At 41.0% G+C, this 19,372-nt stretch overlaps 1 protein-coding gene across 2 annotated transcripts in view; it reads right to left on the bottom strand.

Annotated features, from left to right (window-relative positions):
* Nucleotides 1-2,373: 2,373 nt before the first annotated feature.
* ELOVL6 (ELOVL fatty acid elongase 6) overlaps nt 2,374-19,372 on the bottom strand; it is a 73,584-nt gene continuing 56,585 nt past the window's right edge. For both annotated transcript variants that reach the window (XM_021525469.4, XM_085578999.1), the window contains 2 exons: nt 6,615-6,766; nt 2,374-4,769 (listed from right to left, as the gene is read on the bottom strand). In XM_021525469.4, coding sequence (XP_021381144.1) covers nt 4,345-4,769; nt 6,615-6,766 — 577 coding nt within the window. In that variant the 3' untranslated portion in view covers nt 2,374-4,344. The remainder of the gene's footprint in view (nt 4,770-6,614; nt 6,767-19,372) is intronic.

The raw sequence follows: 19,372 nt of genomic DNA, 5'->3' as shown, positions 1-19,372 counted from the left end.
TATTCCACCAGCCACCCCATCCTGAGCGCCTGGCACTGTGCAGCCCACCCTCCTTCCATGTTGCCTTTCCTCATCTTGGAAAGGAGTGAGTGTTCACCCTGGGAATACTTTGTCCTGGGATATGGAATAGATCTCCCTCTGTGTCTCTCCTGCAATTTGTGCCCAGTATTTTCTTTCTGCTACCTTGCATGACTCTTTTGAGTGATTCCTCTTGCACACTCCAGCCCTTATCTTGCAAGTAAAACTTGTATCATTTTACTGAGATGCTGGTGAGATGTCTCTTTTGGAGCCAGCTGCTCCTAGTTGGGTGTTATTGGTGAGCCCAGACATAAATAATTTGTGACTCCGAGTTACAGAAGGTCTGTAAGAATGAGGGGTTTCCTTGTCATCACCGGCACAATTTAAGAATTATCCAAGCTTTTGCTCTTTCACTAACTAGTTTAAAATACTTTAAGTGTTCACTGCACAGAAGTAGTTTTACGGAAGAGCCAAATTCTGCTGGGAACTGCCTAAGCATAAACCCATACTGACCTTTCTGGTTTTACTTCAGTACATTGGATTAATGCATCAAAACATAAAACACAGACTTTGACTGTGGTAGAGTGACCTCATCACTAGTGGAACTTTCCTGACTTCAACAGTGGATCCCATAACAGCATTTCTAGCATCTCTCACGGCTGTCACAAGTCCTATAATCCTTGGTAAATTTATATAAAGTTTGAGTTTCTCATGGCATGTGTGAATGCAATAGAATTACAGATTTCTTTATAATAATTAGGGAAAAAAAGAGTTCTGGTACTGGACAGAAAAATCTGAAAATATGACTCCAAGACTCAAGCCAGGGGAAATAAGTAGGACCCAATTAGCTCTGTATCTTGTGGCTCAAAGGTTGGAACAGCAGGAGTACTGTTGAGGTGTCATTACATTAGGGTTGACAAGCTCAGTGTTTAAGTATATGCAAGTGGATTAAACGCGATATCTGAAAATGATGCACGTATGTTTCATGGGAAGAAAAGCAAGAAAAACAGTGTCATCTGTTTTTTGTATTTTTGTCAAATTCTTTAATGCCAGTTAGCCCATTTGACTCCAGTGGAAAACCTCAGAGGAAAAGCCCACTGGTACAGTAGGGCCGTAGGACCTGTGTAAGTGTGTGTGTGATGTTGTAATTCCCTGAAGCAAATGGCAGTGTCACAGCCAGTGCCCAGTGTGACAACAGATGTTCCCTAATTTGTCACTGTACCTTACATGTCTGATCTTTCTGGCACATTCCTACAAGCGTGCTTGTCTGCAGCCCAGTCACCTGCCAGGATGCCCCCTGCATTTGGTGCTCAGCTTCCCCTGCACACCAGGGGTGCATCTGCACAGCCTGCTGAGGAGGTCACTCGGGCTGGTGACTGCACTGGAGCTGCTTCCCAGGCAGCAGGAAAGCTGTCTCTCCCACAGCCAGCCTTGTCTGGGAGGGCAGTGGGCATGGTGAGGAGCAGATGCTGGGAATGGTGCAGAGGTACCCATGAGGGCTTTGGGAGATGGGGAAAGAGCAAGTGAATTTCTTGCCCTGCTGAAATCAGTGTTGGCATTGCCAGAATTGCCATCCAGGACCTAGAAACGTGGAGGTTTAATCCTATGCAGTTAAGAAAAGCAGAGTATGCAACAGGGTAGATTGTTGTTTGCAACCCTGTTTCATACCCGTGTTAAAGCTGGGCCACAAGTCCTTGCCATGAAATGATGTCACTTGCCATCAAAAAGGGTTTTGAGTCATGAGCCATAAGCCTCAAATTCGCAGGAGATACACAGAGCTCCTTCCCCTCTGCTAAAATAAAGGCAGTCAGGCACACTGGCTCTGTTCAAAGCATAGCTAAGCCTCCACTGACTTCAGAGAGTCCAAGAGGTCTACTCCAGCTTCAGCTCCGGACACTGGACCACTTCCAGCCCCTCTTGAGACTTAAGACACATGGGACTGAGGCTCTAAATGGCACAATGGTGGGCTTCTACTAATGCTTTATCAGATAATTGCAGTTAATTATAAGTTTGCCTTTTCCACTCTTTACCGGTCTTCTTAACCTGCTTTTTAGCCAGGGCAAAATTAAACATGAGGAAAAAGGCTTATTCAGCATTATAATTATCTACTCCCAAGCTGTATAACAAAATGGTTTACACATTTAATTGGTTTTGTCTAATATTTCCACGTATACAGTAGTCCTATTAATGAATATCATAGCTTCATTACTGCATATCACATTTTGCGATGTTTTGTACCATAAAATAATGTCAGCACATCAATAACTTAAATAACACAAATGTAAACTCATTTTCTGCATTTATAATTACGATCTGAGCCTGAAAAGGCCTTTGATTTGTAAGACCATTCACATATTATGGAATGTAACTTTATTTGTTTTTCTTTTGTATATAATGAGACACCGAAAGCCCTTGTCATCTCTTAACAGGATACTAAAGCAGCTCTGTTTCATGAATGACAGCACAATTAAAGCTAAAAATCATAATTGAAAAAACCCCTTTGTACTGTACAATCTCAAATTAAAGCAAGAAAGATAATGACAATCTTTTGCATTAGCCAGGAAATGTGATTCTCTGCCACTGGGCTGTTTTTTCTTGTTGACAATTCACAGAATGTGTATATGGGTGTAGTTATAGGTGTGTGTATATTCTATGCAGAACAGCAGTCCCTATTTTGTTGATCTAGTTCTTCTAATTGTTTAGTTAAACTACCTAGCTGTTACAATTTAGAATACTACATTAACACATTTAACATCAAGTTTACATACTTGCGTCTTTGAAATACTAGGAACTTTTACACATTTTATTTGGCTTTGTAAGGACTGGAATATCACAGATAATGCAATCTACTTGTCTTTGAAAGAATATGGCTGTTCTCAACTAACTCTCTAAGGTTCAGAGTGAAATATATTTCTCCTTATATCTGTAGCTGACTTCAGAGAAGAAAGTGTCTTCTTAAGCGGTCAGTCTGATGTTACAGTACAGATTCTGCAGAGATATATTTATTTAATGAAAGATAACTCTCTCTGGACTTTAGAGTCAAGCAGTTGCAGCAAAATTACTTAGTTTAGGCTAATTTTTTTCTACACAAATCTCAAGAAAAACCTATTCCAGGTATGTTTTGTAGTAGTATCTCCACATGACCAGAGGAGGGCACTTTGAACATCTTTGCACTGCCCAGGAGGCAGATGCAGAAGCACAGTGATACCCAATGTCGCACAGTCCTGCCACCTCTCCCAACTCAGGCAGGCATCCTTGTGTCTGCAAAAACACAGAATCCAGATTGTACCACAGGGCTCTGTTCTGAAAACAGTGGGCAAATAAATCACTCTCTTCTTGCTAACTGCGATTTCTCCCGATTCTCCCCATTTAATTCGGTGTTGCTGCGGGCTAAATTAAGAGTAATGGATAATTCCTAAAAATCTTGTGAGGGGAGTTGTCTCCCTCTCCTTCCTGAATATCCCTCCACTATTAGCCCCTGGTAATTTAGCAAATATTGATTGATTTAACCCTCTATGACTTATCCTGCTGCAGAAATTCCTTGCCTTTAACTGAAAAATTCACTTGGAAAATGCACTCTTTGAGATATGTATTGCAACAGTGCATCTTTTCACATTAAACTCTTGCAAAAATACTGCTCCTTTCTGCCTTCTGAGGGAGGTCACTCTGTGTCCCAGATCTGCTCTCCTGGCAGAGTACATAAGCAGAGAAATCAATCTCCTCTCTTTTCCATACATAACCACAGTGTGGAGTTCAGCCAGTTTCCATGCAGGAAACATATTTTTGGGCTTCATTATGGCTAAAGGTATTAACCTTTTATGGAAAAGATTTTAATTCTGCAATCTTGTTGTTATTATAGACAGATTTTTTTTTGTCACCTCTGCCTTTTTGTTTAATGCAGAGAAATTATTAGAAAATATTAAGGAACTTTTTTTCTTTGTTTGAATAAAAGTCTCTCCTCCACCTTGGGGAAACACACTGCTTATTTAATGTACTTTTTTCTCCCCCCTTATAATTATTCCATTTCTCTTTTCTTCTCTTTTTTCTTTCTTTTTCTTGATTTTTCCTCTTCTTTTCTCCTTCTTTTCTAGAGCAGAGAGGTACAAGAAGGAAGTTGTCTTTCATCAGCAGTCCTTTGAGATAGAGTAGAATTCAGTGAGTCCTCACCATGATAGGATCATAAACTTACTGGGTTAAACCATGCTAACTTTCCCTAAGCTGCCAAGTTTTAGCTGCACCATACATATATGTGTTTCCTTGTGCCTTTTTTGTCTTATAATTTTGTTTTTCTTGATGACCCTGAGCTATGGCTTCTCGTTTCTACCACTATTCAACTTTCCTTTCTTTTCCGGTTTTGCCGATATAGGCCTCAAAGAAAAAATGGCAGAAGAGCACAAAGTAGCTGAGGTACATGAGAGAGGACCAGATGATGTTCTGCACGTGGGAATGGCACTGGCCCTGCTGCATCCAGGAGAAGACCAGGTAATTGATCACGCAACCGATCAACATCTGAGTGATCTGCGACAGGGTGATGAACATGGCAAACTTGCGCGAGACCCTGAAGCCAGCAGCCCGCAAGGCATAGTACGAGTACATGACGGCGTGTACTCCGTAGTTCATGGTCATGAACCAGCCACCGCCAGCCACCATGTCCTTGTAGGAGTACCAAGAGTAAAGTAACACAGTAATGTGATGGTACCAGTGTAAGAAGATGAGCTTCTGCTTCCTAAGAATAATGAATATCGTATCACCTGTAATGAAAACAAAACACACACACAAAAAAAAAAAAAAAAAAAAGAGAAGAGGGGAGGAAATGAGAAACATATCAAACAGTTCCATAATTAACACAGTGCTCTCTTCCCTTTGTGGTTGCTGGAGTAGACACTACTTTAGAGCATGAAATCCACCTCAGCTCCAGATCTGAGAGCCTGTCTGAGAGACAGTTTGGCCCTTAATCTTTATGCAGTCTTTAGTAAACTAATGCATCTACATTTTCCTGTATGGATAACCTCATCTGAAAACTCCATAGGTTTACTTGGTAGCCCTTTGCTGCAAACATTATCCACAAAAGTCTGGGGTGAGGTAGGTGACTGTATTTGTAACATCTCTTACTGTGAGACTTCCCATTATACTATATACTGTTACTGGAAGAGAATGCAGCTTGACAGAGAGCAGAAAACCTAGAAGAAGCAGGACAGTGTTCTCTGATTCAAATATCTACATGCAAACTGAACCTAGTTAAAATTCGTAAAGCCTTTTGAGGTAATACACAAAAAAGCTGTTGCATATGCAACCTAATATACTGGAAGAGATGCTTCCAGAAAGAAATTTGTGTTATGTTGAAACACACATCCCTTTTCTGCAAATCAATCTTACTATTGTAGAAATGTATTATTCCTCTTTCTTGCTTTTTTTCTTCCGTCTGCTTCTCATGATTGCAATGAGCAGCTCAATTAGATATATGTGTGCTACTTGTTTTCTACATACACACAGTGTTTCCAAAAGGATGCCTGAGATTTGACCCTGGGGACTTAAGTTTGATGTGTAATTATCCCAGGAAATCTAAATCCTGAATATTAGTCATGGATGGAAGCAAAACTGCACTGTCTGTAATAAACCGTAACACTGCTGTTCATTTCATTAATTGCAAGATGTTGACTCATATTTTAATAAGAAATCATCTGTCCAATGTATTGTTGCTGTGCAGTTCTAGCTGATGCTCCCCATTTTTAACAACTAAATTTCTGTGGGTTTGCAGCAATTTAAGCAGCAGGAAACCCAGGGATTCTGACACAGCAAGGCAACTGGTGTCTGTCTCATTCTAGTTTTAATGCTGATGAATTGCTGTCCTCTAATTTGCTGAATTAAATTACCTGATGAAAGGTAAAGTCTCATTTTTGCTGTACACCTGAACACAGTGAGAGCTGTAGTCCCTTGGGGTTTAATAAGGGCATCCTCTGAAATGAAAGCTGGAGGGCTGCTCCTTTCCATTAGAACAACTCTTTCTTACACTAATCAACCATGGATGAGAACACATGAAGCCTGGATATCACAAGTATCTTTATCAAGATGCTGGAGAAATATAAGTTTATAAAAATCAGGACTGGAAAAGCTAGGGGTATTATGAGAAACTGGAGGAGGCAGATAGCCACAGCTTTCATAGTCTAGGGAGGAAGCACCTTGCTGCTCATAATTGTACACTTAGATGTGTATTAAAGAATGAAAACTGCAGAATGGAGGCAGAGCCTGACTCAAAACTTCTTGCTGACACAGGTGCTGTAGCCCACCCTCCACTTTTGTAGCCACGGGGTGTGTGACTGCCGATTATACCACTACTATTTTCCTGCAAGTAGTTCAGGAAAAGGTATGGACCAGATTGCTTTTACTTCTTGACTTCCCTGCTGTGTATAATCACTGCAGTTTGTTCCTGGGCTAAAACATGTAATTTGGGGTTTGTTATGCTTCCTCAGGTTTTCTGAGACTTAAATGGGATTTTGACAGTGATGAGACCCTTTCTGTGCTTTCTGCATGGACATTTCTTCTCTAAAAATACACAAACGCATATTGTGAGAGAGAAAGAGAGAGAGAGTACTCACCTAGTTCGGGTGCTTTGCTTAGCACAAATGCATATGCCCAGAATTTGCTGACAGGTCCAATGTAAAAACTCTGGTCACACACTGACTGTTTCAGGCCTTTGGTCATCAAAATGTACAGCATATAAGCACCAGTTCGAACAGCACCGAATATACTATAAAACAAAAAGAGAAAATTAGGAAAGGTCAGTGGACATTTGAAATCTACATGCCATCACTTCAAATCATTATGAGGCAAAGGCCATAACTGTGCTGAAATAATAAGTTTGAGAGCCTGAAAGTTGAAGAAACTCTGCTGGCTTCTAGGAAGTTGCTCTGAACTCAGACCTGTAAACTGGACTGCAGCCACATCCCCTGGTGAAAATCTGGAATGGTAACATCAGTGTTTTTTATTTCATTACCACAGGAATGATCCTTCAGTTTTCAGGAGCAGGGAAACATTCTATTTCAGCTCAAAACAACATGCAGAGTTTTGATGCTGATGGCCGGGAAACAACAAGAAATGAGTTGATAAAATGCTGTATTAGCTATCTAATCAGGACCAATTCACTTTTCTGGCTTCCTCAGTTTTCTCTCATCGCTCCTTGTACTTGTTACATCCACAGGAGCTCTGAGCACAGCCATACCCAGGTAGGGCACATAGATTTTGATGAGGAATCTCAGTCAGAGACAGTGTTTTGGTGCACATGCTTGACTTCATCCCTTAACAGGTCATTGCTCACAGAGGAAACGGGTATTTAAATCAAGCTGTAAACAGCAGATTCACCTTCACCTCATCAAAGTGAGATGAAAGGTAACAACGTTCTGTAAATGAGAAACTTCAACAGATTTGTAACAGCATTAATTACTGCAATTACAGAGGAGATAGGTTGACATCCAGCTCACATCAGGAACAAAGGCTTCTGTCTCACCAGCAAGGAGTTCTGCAGAAGGAGTTTTGTCTCATTGTTTTATGTCAAGAACATGCCTGCCCACTGTCTACTACTGTAGCTTGGTGTTGTGATGAATACTGGGTGAAGGAAGTAGCTTTCAAAAAGAAATAGAGCAGAGATAGACACAATCTATTTTGGGGTTGAGTATATCTTATTTTATGCCTACATCATATGTCCTCATCCCTCCACCCAGCTCCATCTTACCTCTCCTCTAATTTCTTTGTGACCTTGACCCAACTCCACCTCACTGTGTTTCGTGACTATTACATGGCAGAGGCAAAACAAGCCACATAAAACTGGTGTATAAACACCTGTGTGCAATGCAAGCTACCATTTATGCAAAGTGTGTGAAAGAAGGAATAGTTCCTCTGAAACTGTAGATTCTCTGTTACTTGCCCTTGTCTTGTGAAGTCAGTATTGTGAAAAAACCATGTTTTAAAATCATCAAGGCAGCCTCAAAAGCAGAGCTTGATGGCAAGTTTTATGGTTCTTGGTCAAAATAGAGCCTGCTGCACATCAGAACTACTTACCCAACTTACATATAGTATGCAGAGTATTCAGATTTCCAAATCTTCAGCATTGCTACACCCAGTCAAATCTGCCTGCTGCTTAGGAACAATGCAGCTTGTTCTCCCCTGTCCATTGCATGGAATCTGCAGCCTGGTGGAGTGCCACAGTACCTGCTGCTCTTTGGGCTGTCAGCAGCATCACAGATGGGGCTCTACAGCCAGTGCTGCATTCTGGCTCCTGCACCATTACCTTCTGAAGCCTGAGGCTTCACTGGCCACCAGGAAATTCAGACTACTGTGAACACTTACAAAGCTACTATTATTATCTGTTGTTTGCACAGTGGTATTTGCTCATTGGCTCCACTGGCAGAGGAGTCCTCTTGTGCTATGTGCAAGTAAAAATCCACCCTGCTGTGGTTTTCAGGTATGTAGAAGTTTAGCTGAGTCAGTGTTTGCCATCAGCATTGCCCAAAAAAACACACATATTCCCAGGCTTAGGCAAGAGAGCCACTGCAGTCTCTCATGTTCACCCACCCCTGCATGCAAAGGAGACAGTGCAGTGCTTCATCATCTACACAGCTCTCCATGTAGGGCTGTTTCCTCTCAAAAATACTCTCAGCACACTTTACTCAAATCTTTCAGGCATCAGTCATTTTAACTCAGCAGAGAGTGCCAAAACCTGCAGGAGGAGTTTTGAAATGAGGCGCAACTCCAACTCATTCTGTATCTTCTCTTTGGTTAGGTGTATAAAACATGCCACCCACCCCACCCCCCCCCCTTTTTTTTTTTTTAAGGAGCTTCATTTCTCATTCCCAAGGAGACAGGAGATCCTGACAGAGATGTGATCTGATCACTTCCTGAGGCAGTGAACTCCTCAGGCTAGCCAGGGCATGCTGCTGCCTGCTCCTATGTTTTGGGTGGTTGCAAAACTGGGTGGAGGAAGATCAGGCAGAATACCTAATGATACACTAGTTTCTCCCATTAGCAAGTATCTCAGCTGACATTAAAATGGGGGGAGAAAAGGAAATTTTAAATAATGAAATCAAATGGCTGCAAGCAATATGTCTTTCTCTATAAAGAAGCTGTATTGCTTTTCTAAAAAATTGTTTGGTACTAGAGTTTTGAAATCAAAGAGAATTCTGCGCCATGAACAAAATTGCAAATGAGAAGAGCACTTGTTTGAGCAATAGGCGAACAATGATCCAACTGTGATGGGTTATGGACACCCAGAGATCTAACCTAGACTGATAACAGAGCCACAGAGTCTGTGCCTAGGGGTGATTACAGTGTCCCTTTGCTGTCTTTGAGATAATATTGATGTAATTCTGCCTGTCTTTTCATTTAGCAGCTACTGCAGAGCTTTCCTTGGAGCACACACACACTGATTCACACTCACACTTTTCTACAATTCCACAGGATGGTGGCTTCCCTTAGTTCCATGACTCTAGAAGTGACCCCAATTACAGCTCTACATGGTGTGAGTCAGACTAATCTGTACTTTTTATCTCAGTAGAAACCAAGTTACATTTTCACATAATTCACCAAGGAAGGCTTTATGCAAAACAAGGATAGCAAACTCCAAGTAACTGCTTCAATTACCTAAATAGACACCATGAGCAGGTAGAAGCTTATGAGAAGTGCTGCATGCCAAAACACTGCCTTGCCAACAAGCATGCGCCACCCGAGCATGAAAAAGATCTGATGCATGCCTGTAAATATGTCTTGGAGCCAGAGAACTAAGGCTGCTTTCTGTGCCTCTGCTACTTTATTTTGTTTGTTCTGTAAGGTAAAATCAACCAACAAATTTCTATCTTGCAAAGACATGATGTGCAGCAGAATGATGACATTGCTTACTCAGTAAATCACTTCTGCTTCATTTTGTCCTCGCCCTACTCTCTGCTGGTGCTTTTGTGAGGTCTTGAAATGAACTGCTTACCAAAGCAGTCTGTCTGGTGGGAATCATCTGCAGGGATTTTCAAAATAAGGTAGCAGTGAATTACTGTACAATTACAATCTGTTACAACTAGAGAGACTGATCAGAAACTGCATCATCTAATGCAGCTTTCTTACCTATTCAGGCTCAAAATGTCCTACATTCTACACTACCCTTCAGATACTACTAGTGACTTCTCTGGTAAGTAAAAAAATGCCCAATTGATATTTTACTGCCCATAGTATTATCAAAATATATCCATGAGTAAAATACAAACGAATATTTTTCCTCTCAAACTTGTTTTCAAACAGGGGTTGGTAGGTTGACCCTGTCTGCATGTCAGGTGCCCACAAAAGCTGCTCTATCAATTCCCTCAACAACTGGGAGAGAAAATATATTGAAAGACTCCTGGGCTAGGATAAAGGCACAGAGAGGTCATTTACCAGTTACCATCAAGGGCAAAACAGAGTCAGCTTGAGGAAATGAGTTTATCCCCAATCAAGTTAGGGAAGCATAATGTGAAATAAAAGCTAAACTTTTACCTTTTATTTTAAAAGGGTCTTAAAAACACCCCCCATCTTCTCTTCTTCCTGGGTTTAGCTTTACTCCTGAATTCTCTACCTCCCTTTCCCCAGTGGTGAGGCCCAGCTGGAAAATAGAAAAGGTATTAATTCTGCCCTGACCTGCTTACATGGTGACTCACAGGAGTTCTGGCAGGTAAGTCTGTGCCCTGGAAGCACAAAGCTAAGACAAAAAGTACAACATCCTCCTTTGTGAAAGCCACATTGAGCAGACAGTGGTCCTGGGAAAGCAGCTGAGATGACCACACTGACTGCAGCCTGCTTGTACCGTAACAGCAAGAAAAGTGGGGAAGCAGGTAATTTAGGTGTTTGTTGACTCTTGGGTTTTTTTGGTTTTGTGGGGTTTTTTTGTTTGTTTGTTTGGGCTTTTGTTTGTTTGTTTGTTTTTTAATTTTAGCATGTGAAATATTTACAGAGGGAGCACTCTGAAATGTCTAAAGTGCAGCAGGTGAAGAATGCGGGGCTTCCTACACCTTCCTTCATGACAAATCAAACCACGTTCACCTTCCTGTTCTGGTCAGCAGCAGTACTTTGGCTTCCAAGCTTCCCTTCTGCTGCTGAAGAGTTATCTCATAACATAATAAAATGGCCTTTCTGTGCCTTTCTGATTTAAATCCCACAGTCCACAGGAAAGAGGAAGGAGTTGCACTGCTTCAGCACAGGAGCATGGGAAGTACAACCCCTCAGTCTGTCAGTTCCAAGCAGCCAGACAGTCCTGAGAGCACACCTAGAGACAGCAGTATCTGTAAAAAGGGGCAGCAGAGCTCTTCTGTGCTTAGCCATGCAACAGAACACACACAAACTATGAATGGATACTGGGAACATGCAGGGAGGAAGCATGTACCAGAAACAACTCAGAACTAATTTTCTTGCAAAGAAATGCAGCTTCATCAAACACTGCTGAACTCCCCAACAGGACAGTAGTCAAAAGAGTAAAGAAACCCAGGAACTCCTGGTATTACCAAGCACCATGTACCAAGGTGGGTGCACCTCCATGTCAAAGAACACATCATTCAGTCATTCCCTTGCCGTGCTTTTTAACTAATTCCTAAAAATAAGTTTGTAACAAACCAATTTTTCAATATGAGTGGTAGGTTTGTTCTGCAGCTCTCTGTAAGTATTTATAGTTTTTCTTCTCCAGCTGGTGAGGGTGAGCTTCTTTCCAATCACTCTCTTCTTCTGCAGTTCCAGAATACCAGCCCATAAAAGATGTGTACCACAAAGATAACACAGCAGAGACAGGGCTAGGTGACAGACTTCTTAAGAAAGTGACAATTTTGTTGCTGGAAATTAAGGCGTTTGTATGAGATTTCTGTTGGTCTCCCATAAGACCCTGCTTTAGCCACATGAGAAAGAACAGTAGTTTTGGCTGACTCAATAGACACTGGGGCACCTCCAGAGGATGCTGCCATTGAAGGGAGCACTTGCCAATCAGCAGAAGAAAGGGTTTTTTCCAAGTTTGTATTACTTTTTCCTAGGTGATTACAGATAAAGTTGGCAGAGTTGTGTTGGGAAATGGCCTATTCCAGGGAGGAAAGAGATGATGACAGGTCCTACCTAGCAAACAGGGCAGGAGTTCTGGCAATGTGCATTTGTATGGTGACCACATATGAAATATGTATTTACAGCTGTATTATAGAAAGATAAATCTAAACTATTACCTTTGTAAACAGGTGAGGTAGTCAGATCACAGTGTGCTTGTTGTATTGCTATTGCTGTGGTGATTATACTATCAGCCCAGTGGGGAAAATGGAAGATTTAATGAACCATTGGCCTGCTCCTAATCTAAAATCTGTCTTTATATTTTGTGGTAGTTTCAGGTCCCCTAGGAGCAGAGTACTCTGCGAAACTGCTAGCCTTAATGGCAAAAAGAGAAGGCAGTCAAACAAAAATTTAGCAGTTAAATCAGAATTAAATCAGAATGCTTACGAGACTCATCATCATCATCTGTTAAAAAAAAAAGGAACTGCATTTTTTTCAGTTCTTCCAGGATGTGGCTATAGAGAGGGCAGTTTCTTTCTAAAGTTGAGCAATACCAAAAGGGACTGTCCAGGTTAAAGCATCTATCTGGGCAATGACAAATGAGGAAAGGATACTCTACAGTCTGGTTTGTGCTGATCAGAATTATGGACCAACAGCCTACTGACTTTTACTGCTGCCTGGGTGCTTATTCAAAGAATATTGTTCCAAAAACTTCCGTAGGCAGATGCGCCAGGCTGTTTCAAGGTTGGGGAATGAATTAAGACCACAAGAGTAACTTCCTCAAGAGTCTGACAGAGACAGCATTTCTTCCTCCGTTGATAAGGGATGGTGAAAAACCTGGTCACACACCAACCTTCCAGTAAAGCAAAGGACAAATGAGAAATATGTTTCCTGGCTAATAAAGTTCCCTTAAACTTTTGGGTCCATGGACACATGTTTACAGGGTATCACTGAGAGAGAATGTGGGTCCTGTGCACCCCACTTTCTAGGGGGTTAACATATGCAGGAACATGGCAAAGGAGCAAGACAACCCATCTGATTTCTGATATCCAAGCTGCTCTTGGGTGTTTGTGGATTGGTTAGATTTCATAGTAGCTGTTCCTCCACTTCTTTTTTTTTAAATTAATCACCTCATACATCTTGATGTGACTTTTTTCCACTGATGGACAAATTTGTCCACATCTGACCAGCTCTGCAGGGGGAAGGGAGGAGCAGCATCAACTTCACTGGACAATGTGCAATATGTGATGGTGCAGTAGTAAAAGAAAAGAAAAGAAAACAAAACAAAACAAAAAGTTGGATTTTCCAGATGAAACAAATCTTCTAAAAGACAGAATTATTAAATTATGCCTATGAAAATCTTAATATATAGTGTCAATAAAAGGTTATCAGACGACCTAAATGTCATCTCAGATGTGACTCCTGTCTTTGCTTGTCTTGCTGGTATTCAATAAAATTTAGGTTACATAAATTCCATTAACTACCAGAAGTCCTGGATCTTCCTCTATTTACACTGGTGTAGAAACTATATGGTTTCTTTAGACTTTGATTGCAAAATCATGATATTTGTAGTGTATGGTGAAAAGCTGATCATTAAGCTCAAATTAAATGTGACCAATGACTGAAAGCTATAATTTGACTGTTGTTCCATGTAATGACCTACATGGAATTAATGGCTCTTATTTTTATTTCATAGAATTCATGAGATCTGTTGTTAAGTCACTGCAAAATATTGAGTCCTAGAAACTCACAAAAAGCAGCCTGGAAAAGGATCTGGCACCCAACATCCTAAATGGTCAATGTGACACAAGAGCAGCCTATATGAAATATTCATTTGTATTAATAACTGACTAGAAGAACCAGCTTTGTAAGTCTGTGCCTAGTTATTAAATATATTTTGCTAGGTTTGTGGGAGAGTGTTTAACTTTCCAAATTAAATTAGTCGGTCTCTTGATCCGTGAAGGATACACAGAGACATGGTACTCACAAAAGAGTTTGAAAAAGAATGGTACTGAGTATAAATTTTGTCCCTCTTAACTCTGGATGTAATATTTTTGAGGTGTTTTATAAGCGTTTAAAAGACAGGACTTAACAGTGAGTTACACTGAAATCCTAGAGAGACACTTGTTCAAATCAGAGCTGATGAATTCAGCCCAACTGTTATTTTGTAAGGAATGGCAAAGAAAATTAATTTAATTAGGCTACTGTTTCATTGTCTTTCAACATTTTCAAAGTGCTTTCAAGCAATGCCAAGGTTAGTGATGAAGAGGGAGACCTGTTCCTGCAAAAAGACTTGTTTTAAGACATTTGTAAAACACTTCTGTGTTTTACCTCCTAGAACTGATCCAGGTACCTCCCCAGAAGGCTCTGCCTCCTTACTGAATCCACTTCAGATGAAAAGAACATCTCCATTCTTTCCACAGAGCAGACCTTTCTCTGCCATTCCAAAATCTTGGTCTTCTTTCCAACACCTCCAGCCTGGGCCGTCCCAGAGTTACCAACCTAAATAATATTCAGGCCAGCAGCTGTTTTAAGAGCTGTTAGGTGCAAAGCTGTTCATGAGCTGGGGTATATTCAGGTAACTTCTTTCAGACTTCTGTCTGTGTTGGCATCTTCAAGGCCCTTAACATTCTATGCAGGAATTCCTCACAGAACTTTATGGCCTTTACTTATGTGCTAGCCTTGTATGCTTAACCATAAAACCCATTTCAAAGACAGGTGAGGCAAACTGCAATTTAATTGTCTGGTCAAAAATCTGTATCCGTGTTGGGATAAGAAATGATGTGCAATTTCTTGAGTCCAAGGTTGTGGGTTAAATCCCCATATGGGTCATTTACTTAAGAGTTAGACTTGATGGTCCTTGTGGGTCCCTCCCAACTCAGGTTATTCTGTGAATCTGTGAGTTGTGGTTCAGTGTCCTACCCATGAAGTCTGTTTGACATAAGCAGAAAGAGGTCTGACCTCACTCTGTATCACTGAAAACAGTAAACATGAAATAACAGTAGACATGCTCCAGTAGGAGGAGTTATCTTCAGAGTCCTTTGACCTACTGTGGATTTTCTTTTCACTTTTTGAAGTTGCTCTCAAAACCTTCAAGTCCAAAGTCCTTCATCTTAATTAGCCAAGGTACACCTATACTTTTCAAGGTAAATAGTTTATAGACATAAAAGCCATTGGCACACCTCTTAACAACACTTCATTGCTTGTACATTTGATATTTTGCCAGCACACTTTAAAGATCTAAAAATACAGAATGATGTGCAGAGACATACAGTGCAAATTTACAAAGCTGTGCTGTCCTAGAAACACCAACAGCTGAAAACATTCTGACCTAGCCTGAACACCAGATGTGCCTTCCACAGACACAGTCAGACCCTTGCCTTCCCTCTGTTTTCCCTTAGGAAAATACCTTAGGCAAACACCAGGGTAGATTTGGCCTGACACAGGTGGACAGAAGTGACAGAGTATGTGAACCTACAAAGTGAGTTTCAAGAGCACCCATGCTTCTACCTCCTCCCCACTGTCACACCTCCTGAGTTTGCACAGGACCAGACTGCAGCAACTGGCCTTAACTGTAGCAGAAAATACTTGGATTTTCTCCCCTGTGGAAGTTTTGCAGTTGTTTTAACTACTGCCATTGCTTTGCACCAGTCAGCTCCAGAATAAAATCAGGTATGGATCCTGATTTTAAGGTAAGCAATCCATGATGGGGTGCTTAACTGCTTCTGACATGGGCAGATAAAAAAATGAGGTGGAAAATTCAATGCCAGTATTCTTAAAAACTCCTGTTCTTCTTTACTTATGCCTCCAATTGACAAAACTACAAAAATGGAGTTTTAGTCCCATTCAGCAGCAATGGAGTATGTGGAAAATCAATTTTTATAAGGCTTCCATCCAGCCAAGTCTATGAAGTAAAAGCCTGAAGACACAAGCAGTGAGTCAACTATGGACAAAAACAAAACCCTAAACCTTCACTGTAAAATGAAAAAATCTGATTATTTCAAAGTCAATCTTTCAGAGGACTGCAATGCTTCTTTTTGTATGTTGGGATTTAGGACTATCATAACATTACCAAGCACGTAAGCTGAACTCCCTTCTGCTCTATATTCTTTGCATTTCACTGGAAAAAAAAAATCACACTGGCTATAACTTTCTCACATTTTCCTTTAAGAAAACCAATTTTGGGCACAGATGTGAAAAAATGTTACCAAGTTTTCTCTGGTGCTGACGAACTATGGTGACTATTTATATGCTCATTCTATATCTAGCAATTTCAGTGTAGAACTGTAAAAATAAAGAAGGATGTTTTTGCCACTATATTTTACCCCTTGTTAATTATGTTTAGACAACACCTTATTAACTGTGTTTAGACAACCATGTGCTCAATTACTACAGTTCAGCTGCAGCAGATAATTGAAAGCACAGGAACAATCCCTCATGCCTGTGTCCTCCAAGGCCTAATCTACATATAAAATATTTTGGGACCATTATTTATTCTCTTACAACAGCCAGGAAAAAGAAAAAATAATGGAATAAGAACCTTGGTTCCATGAGACACTTTTTTCTTATGGTAACTGAACACCTTTAAAAGCACTTTTTCAAAAATTAACATAACAGTCATTTAAGAGCACTTATGTTAATCTCATTCTTTAAAAAGAAGACAGTACTCATCCTCTTCATCCCATGTGTCTCAAAGACTACAAGGTATCTATAAAATGACTATGGCATTGTAATTAAGAGCATTTTCACAAATGTTTCTGACTAAAAAACGTCTTTAACTTCCTAAACTGCCTGAAAGCTTGTAATGACTAATGCCTTTGTTCCCACTTGCAATTTTACCTCTCCAGCTGTGAGAGAAGAGGGAATGCACTATCTGGAAATGTTCACTTTCTTTGGGAAGGTGAATGTGATTACTAGCAATGGGCATTCTCTGCAGCTCTTCTCTGCTCTAAGCTCCTGTATCCATGCACCCCACAGTGAGCTCCAGCCCTCTCCTGCTGGAGCTCTATGACCCCTCCACCCATCCCACAAGCAGGTGCTGCTCCAGCACCTTGGTGCCCACCCCGCTGTGCTGGCCAGGCTGGCTCCACGGCCATGCCATTTACCTGGACTGATGAATGATGCAGCTAAAATAGTCTCTCCTCTACTTCTTAATGACATGATTTCACTGCTTTCATTCATAGTGGGGAAAACAAAGACCAGGAAAGGCAGGAGCCTTTCTAGCCAATCTTGGCACTACAGAGTTCAAAATGTAGTGCTGTGCTCTGAGTAGCTCTCTGCTCTAGGAAGCCACTAAAAAGGAATTCAAGACACTGGCTGACATATCTGCTGGATCTTGTTTTAAATATGCTCCTTTACAGGGTGACAGAAAATTCCAGGAGTGACTCAAAAGCTCAGAAATACAAAGTCTACAGCTGGGAATGCAGCAGGAACTGCACCAACTCTGTATTAGGTACCGTTACATTTATTACAAACTCTTAACATTATAATCCACTGCTCTGAATAACAGAAATGGGTCCATCCAAAACATACACAAATTCAAAGGCATGAGAACACCAATAATTTAACAAGTCCCAACAGTGAAACCCTTCCTTCTGATGTTTTGCTGCCTAGCTGCTCCTCAGCCTCTCCCCTTGACCATTTTCTAACTGGAAAGGAGAACAAATCAGTCTTGCAGTTCACCCACACAGTCCTCCTTTACTGGACTTGAAGGTGAAGCACACTCATGCAGGGTGAAGTCCAAGCCACAGTAATGTTAAAGAAAAAAAAAAGGTAGGAATAGAGGAAGATGAGGAATAACACTTTTTTCCAATATGATGCTTGCTTATCCTAAAACCTGCTGGTCAGCAGTACTGGAAGTATTTTATAATGAGGTTCTCTGGCTCTCAGGACCATGTGTGTGACCACAACTTGTGCTGATCTTTGCAGTTATCATCAGTCTTTTTGGCAGAAAACTTCTTGCTGCATAAAATCACGTATACTTTGAGGTTTGGGCTCAGTCCTATCAAAATCCCAAAGCAAATTTGAGAGAATTCCCCTTCCATTTCTAAAAAAAAACCCCTACCACTGAGCAAAGCACACAAGTCTTGCTTTTCAGACCTGTCTACTGAACTGATCCAAATGCCTTTCTAGAAAGCTCTTCAATGCAAATCATTTGAGTTTTCAGTTGGGACCAAAACTTGAAGCCAGGCCAGCTCAGACTGATTTAGAAATTGTGCAAATATTTTACATGGCTTCAAGAAATAATATATCATTTGTTCAGCTTTATAGACCCATAAGCATATGCATACATGCCTGATGGTGTTAGGATCCCATGTGATAAATTTTGGGGAAGGTAATGAGATCTGTTAAAATGATGGCTCACTCTGTGGTTTCCAAGTGAGGGCAGATACTGTGCATCTTGCACCAGCCTTTTTTTTTCCTTCTTGGCAATAATCCCTCAGCGTGGGGCCACTCCCTTCAGCCCTTCCCTCCTATCGGCAGATTTCTTAGTCACAACTCACCTGGCTCCCCAAACCATTTCTTTGTCCTTTTTATTGACAAAATCGTAAGGAAAGCCAGACCTAACTTATTTCTTTCCCTCCCCAGGGACCTCATTAAGCATACCCAAACAGTGACATCTCTGCAGGGCTCCCGATCGATGGACAGTGTCATCTGGAGATTTTAATCACATTAACACCACAGCAGAGAAAAATCCATCTGACTTTCCCTTACTAAAGTGGCAAACTCAACAATTCTGCCAATTGCTGCAACTACTGCTCGTAAGGCTTATTTCTGTGTGTGGATAAAAATCAATCCACCACAGGTACTGCCTTCCAGTGTCTCCTCATGGAGCCTGAATAAATGTAGCTTGATTCTCCAGATCTGCCTTCCTTATGATTGGGAATAGCTATATTCAGGTAATCATGAGAGCAGAGCACAAAAAAAAAAATCAATAAGTGAAGCTTTGTGAGCTGGTGGAAGAACTTGAACTGCTTAAAAAGCACAATAGAAAGAAAGAAAGAAAAAAAAGCTGTGTCTGTCTAGATCCCTACCAGTAGTCAGAGGGGGAAGATAACTGGTAAAAGTGAAGAGAATTATGCTTGCATAGAGAGCCTTACCCAGAGCACAGAGCAGCTACGCGAGGCCGCTGGGTTTTGGTACAGATAAGCAGGGAGCAGTGGTCAGGCTGAAGGGCAGCTGCACTCAATCATTGCCTGAGGAACACCAGAGGGACACTCTTGTACCCATACACTGCTGAAAATCACCTCTTTTCTTACAGAGAATGAAAAATAATTTTCCAGCTCTACCCATGCATCCTTGCATCTGCTCTGATTTCCAAGGA

Source organism: Lonchura striata, chromosome 4 (assembly GCF_050655825.1).
Source record: "Lonchura striata isolate lonStrDom1 chromosome 4, ASM5065582v1, whole genome shotgun sequence".
Lineage (NCBI taxonomy): Eukaryota > Metazoa > Chordata > Aves > Passeriformes > Estrildidae > Lonchura > Lonchura striata.
The sequence above is the reverse complement of the archived record's forward strand: the minus strand, read 5'-3'. Positions and strand labels throughout refer to the sequence as shown.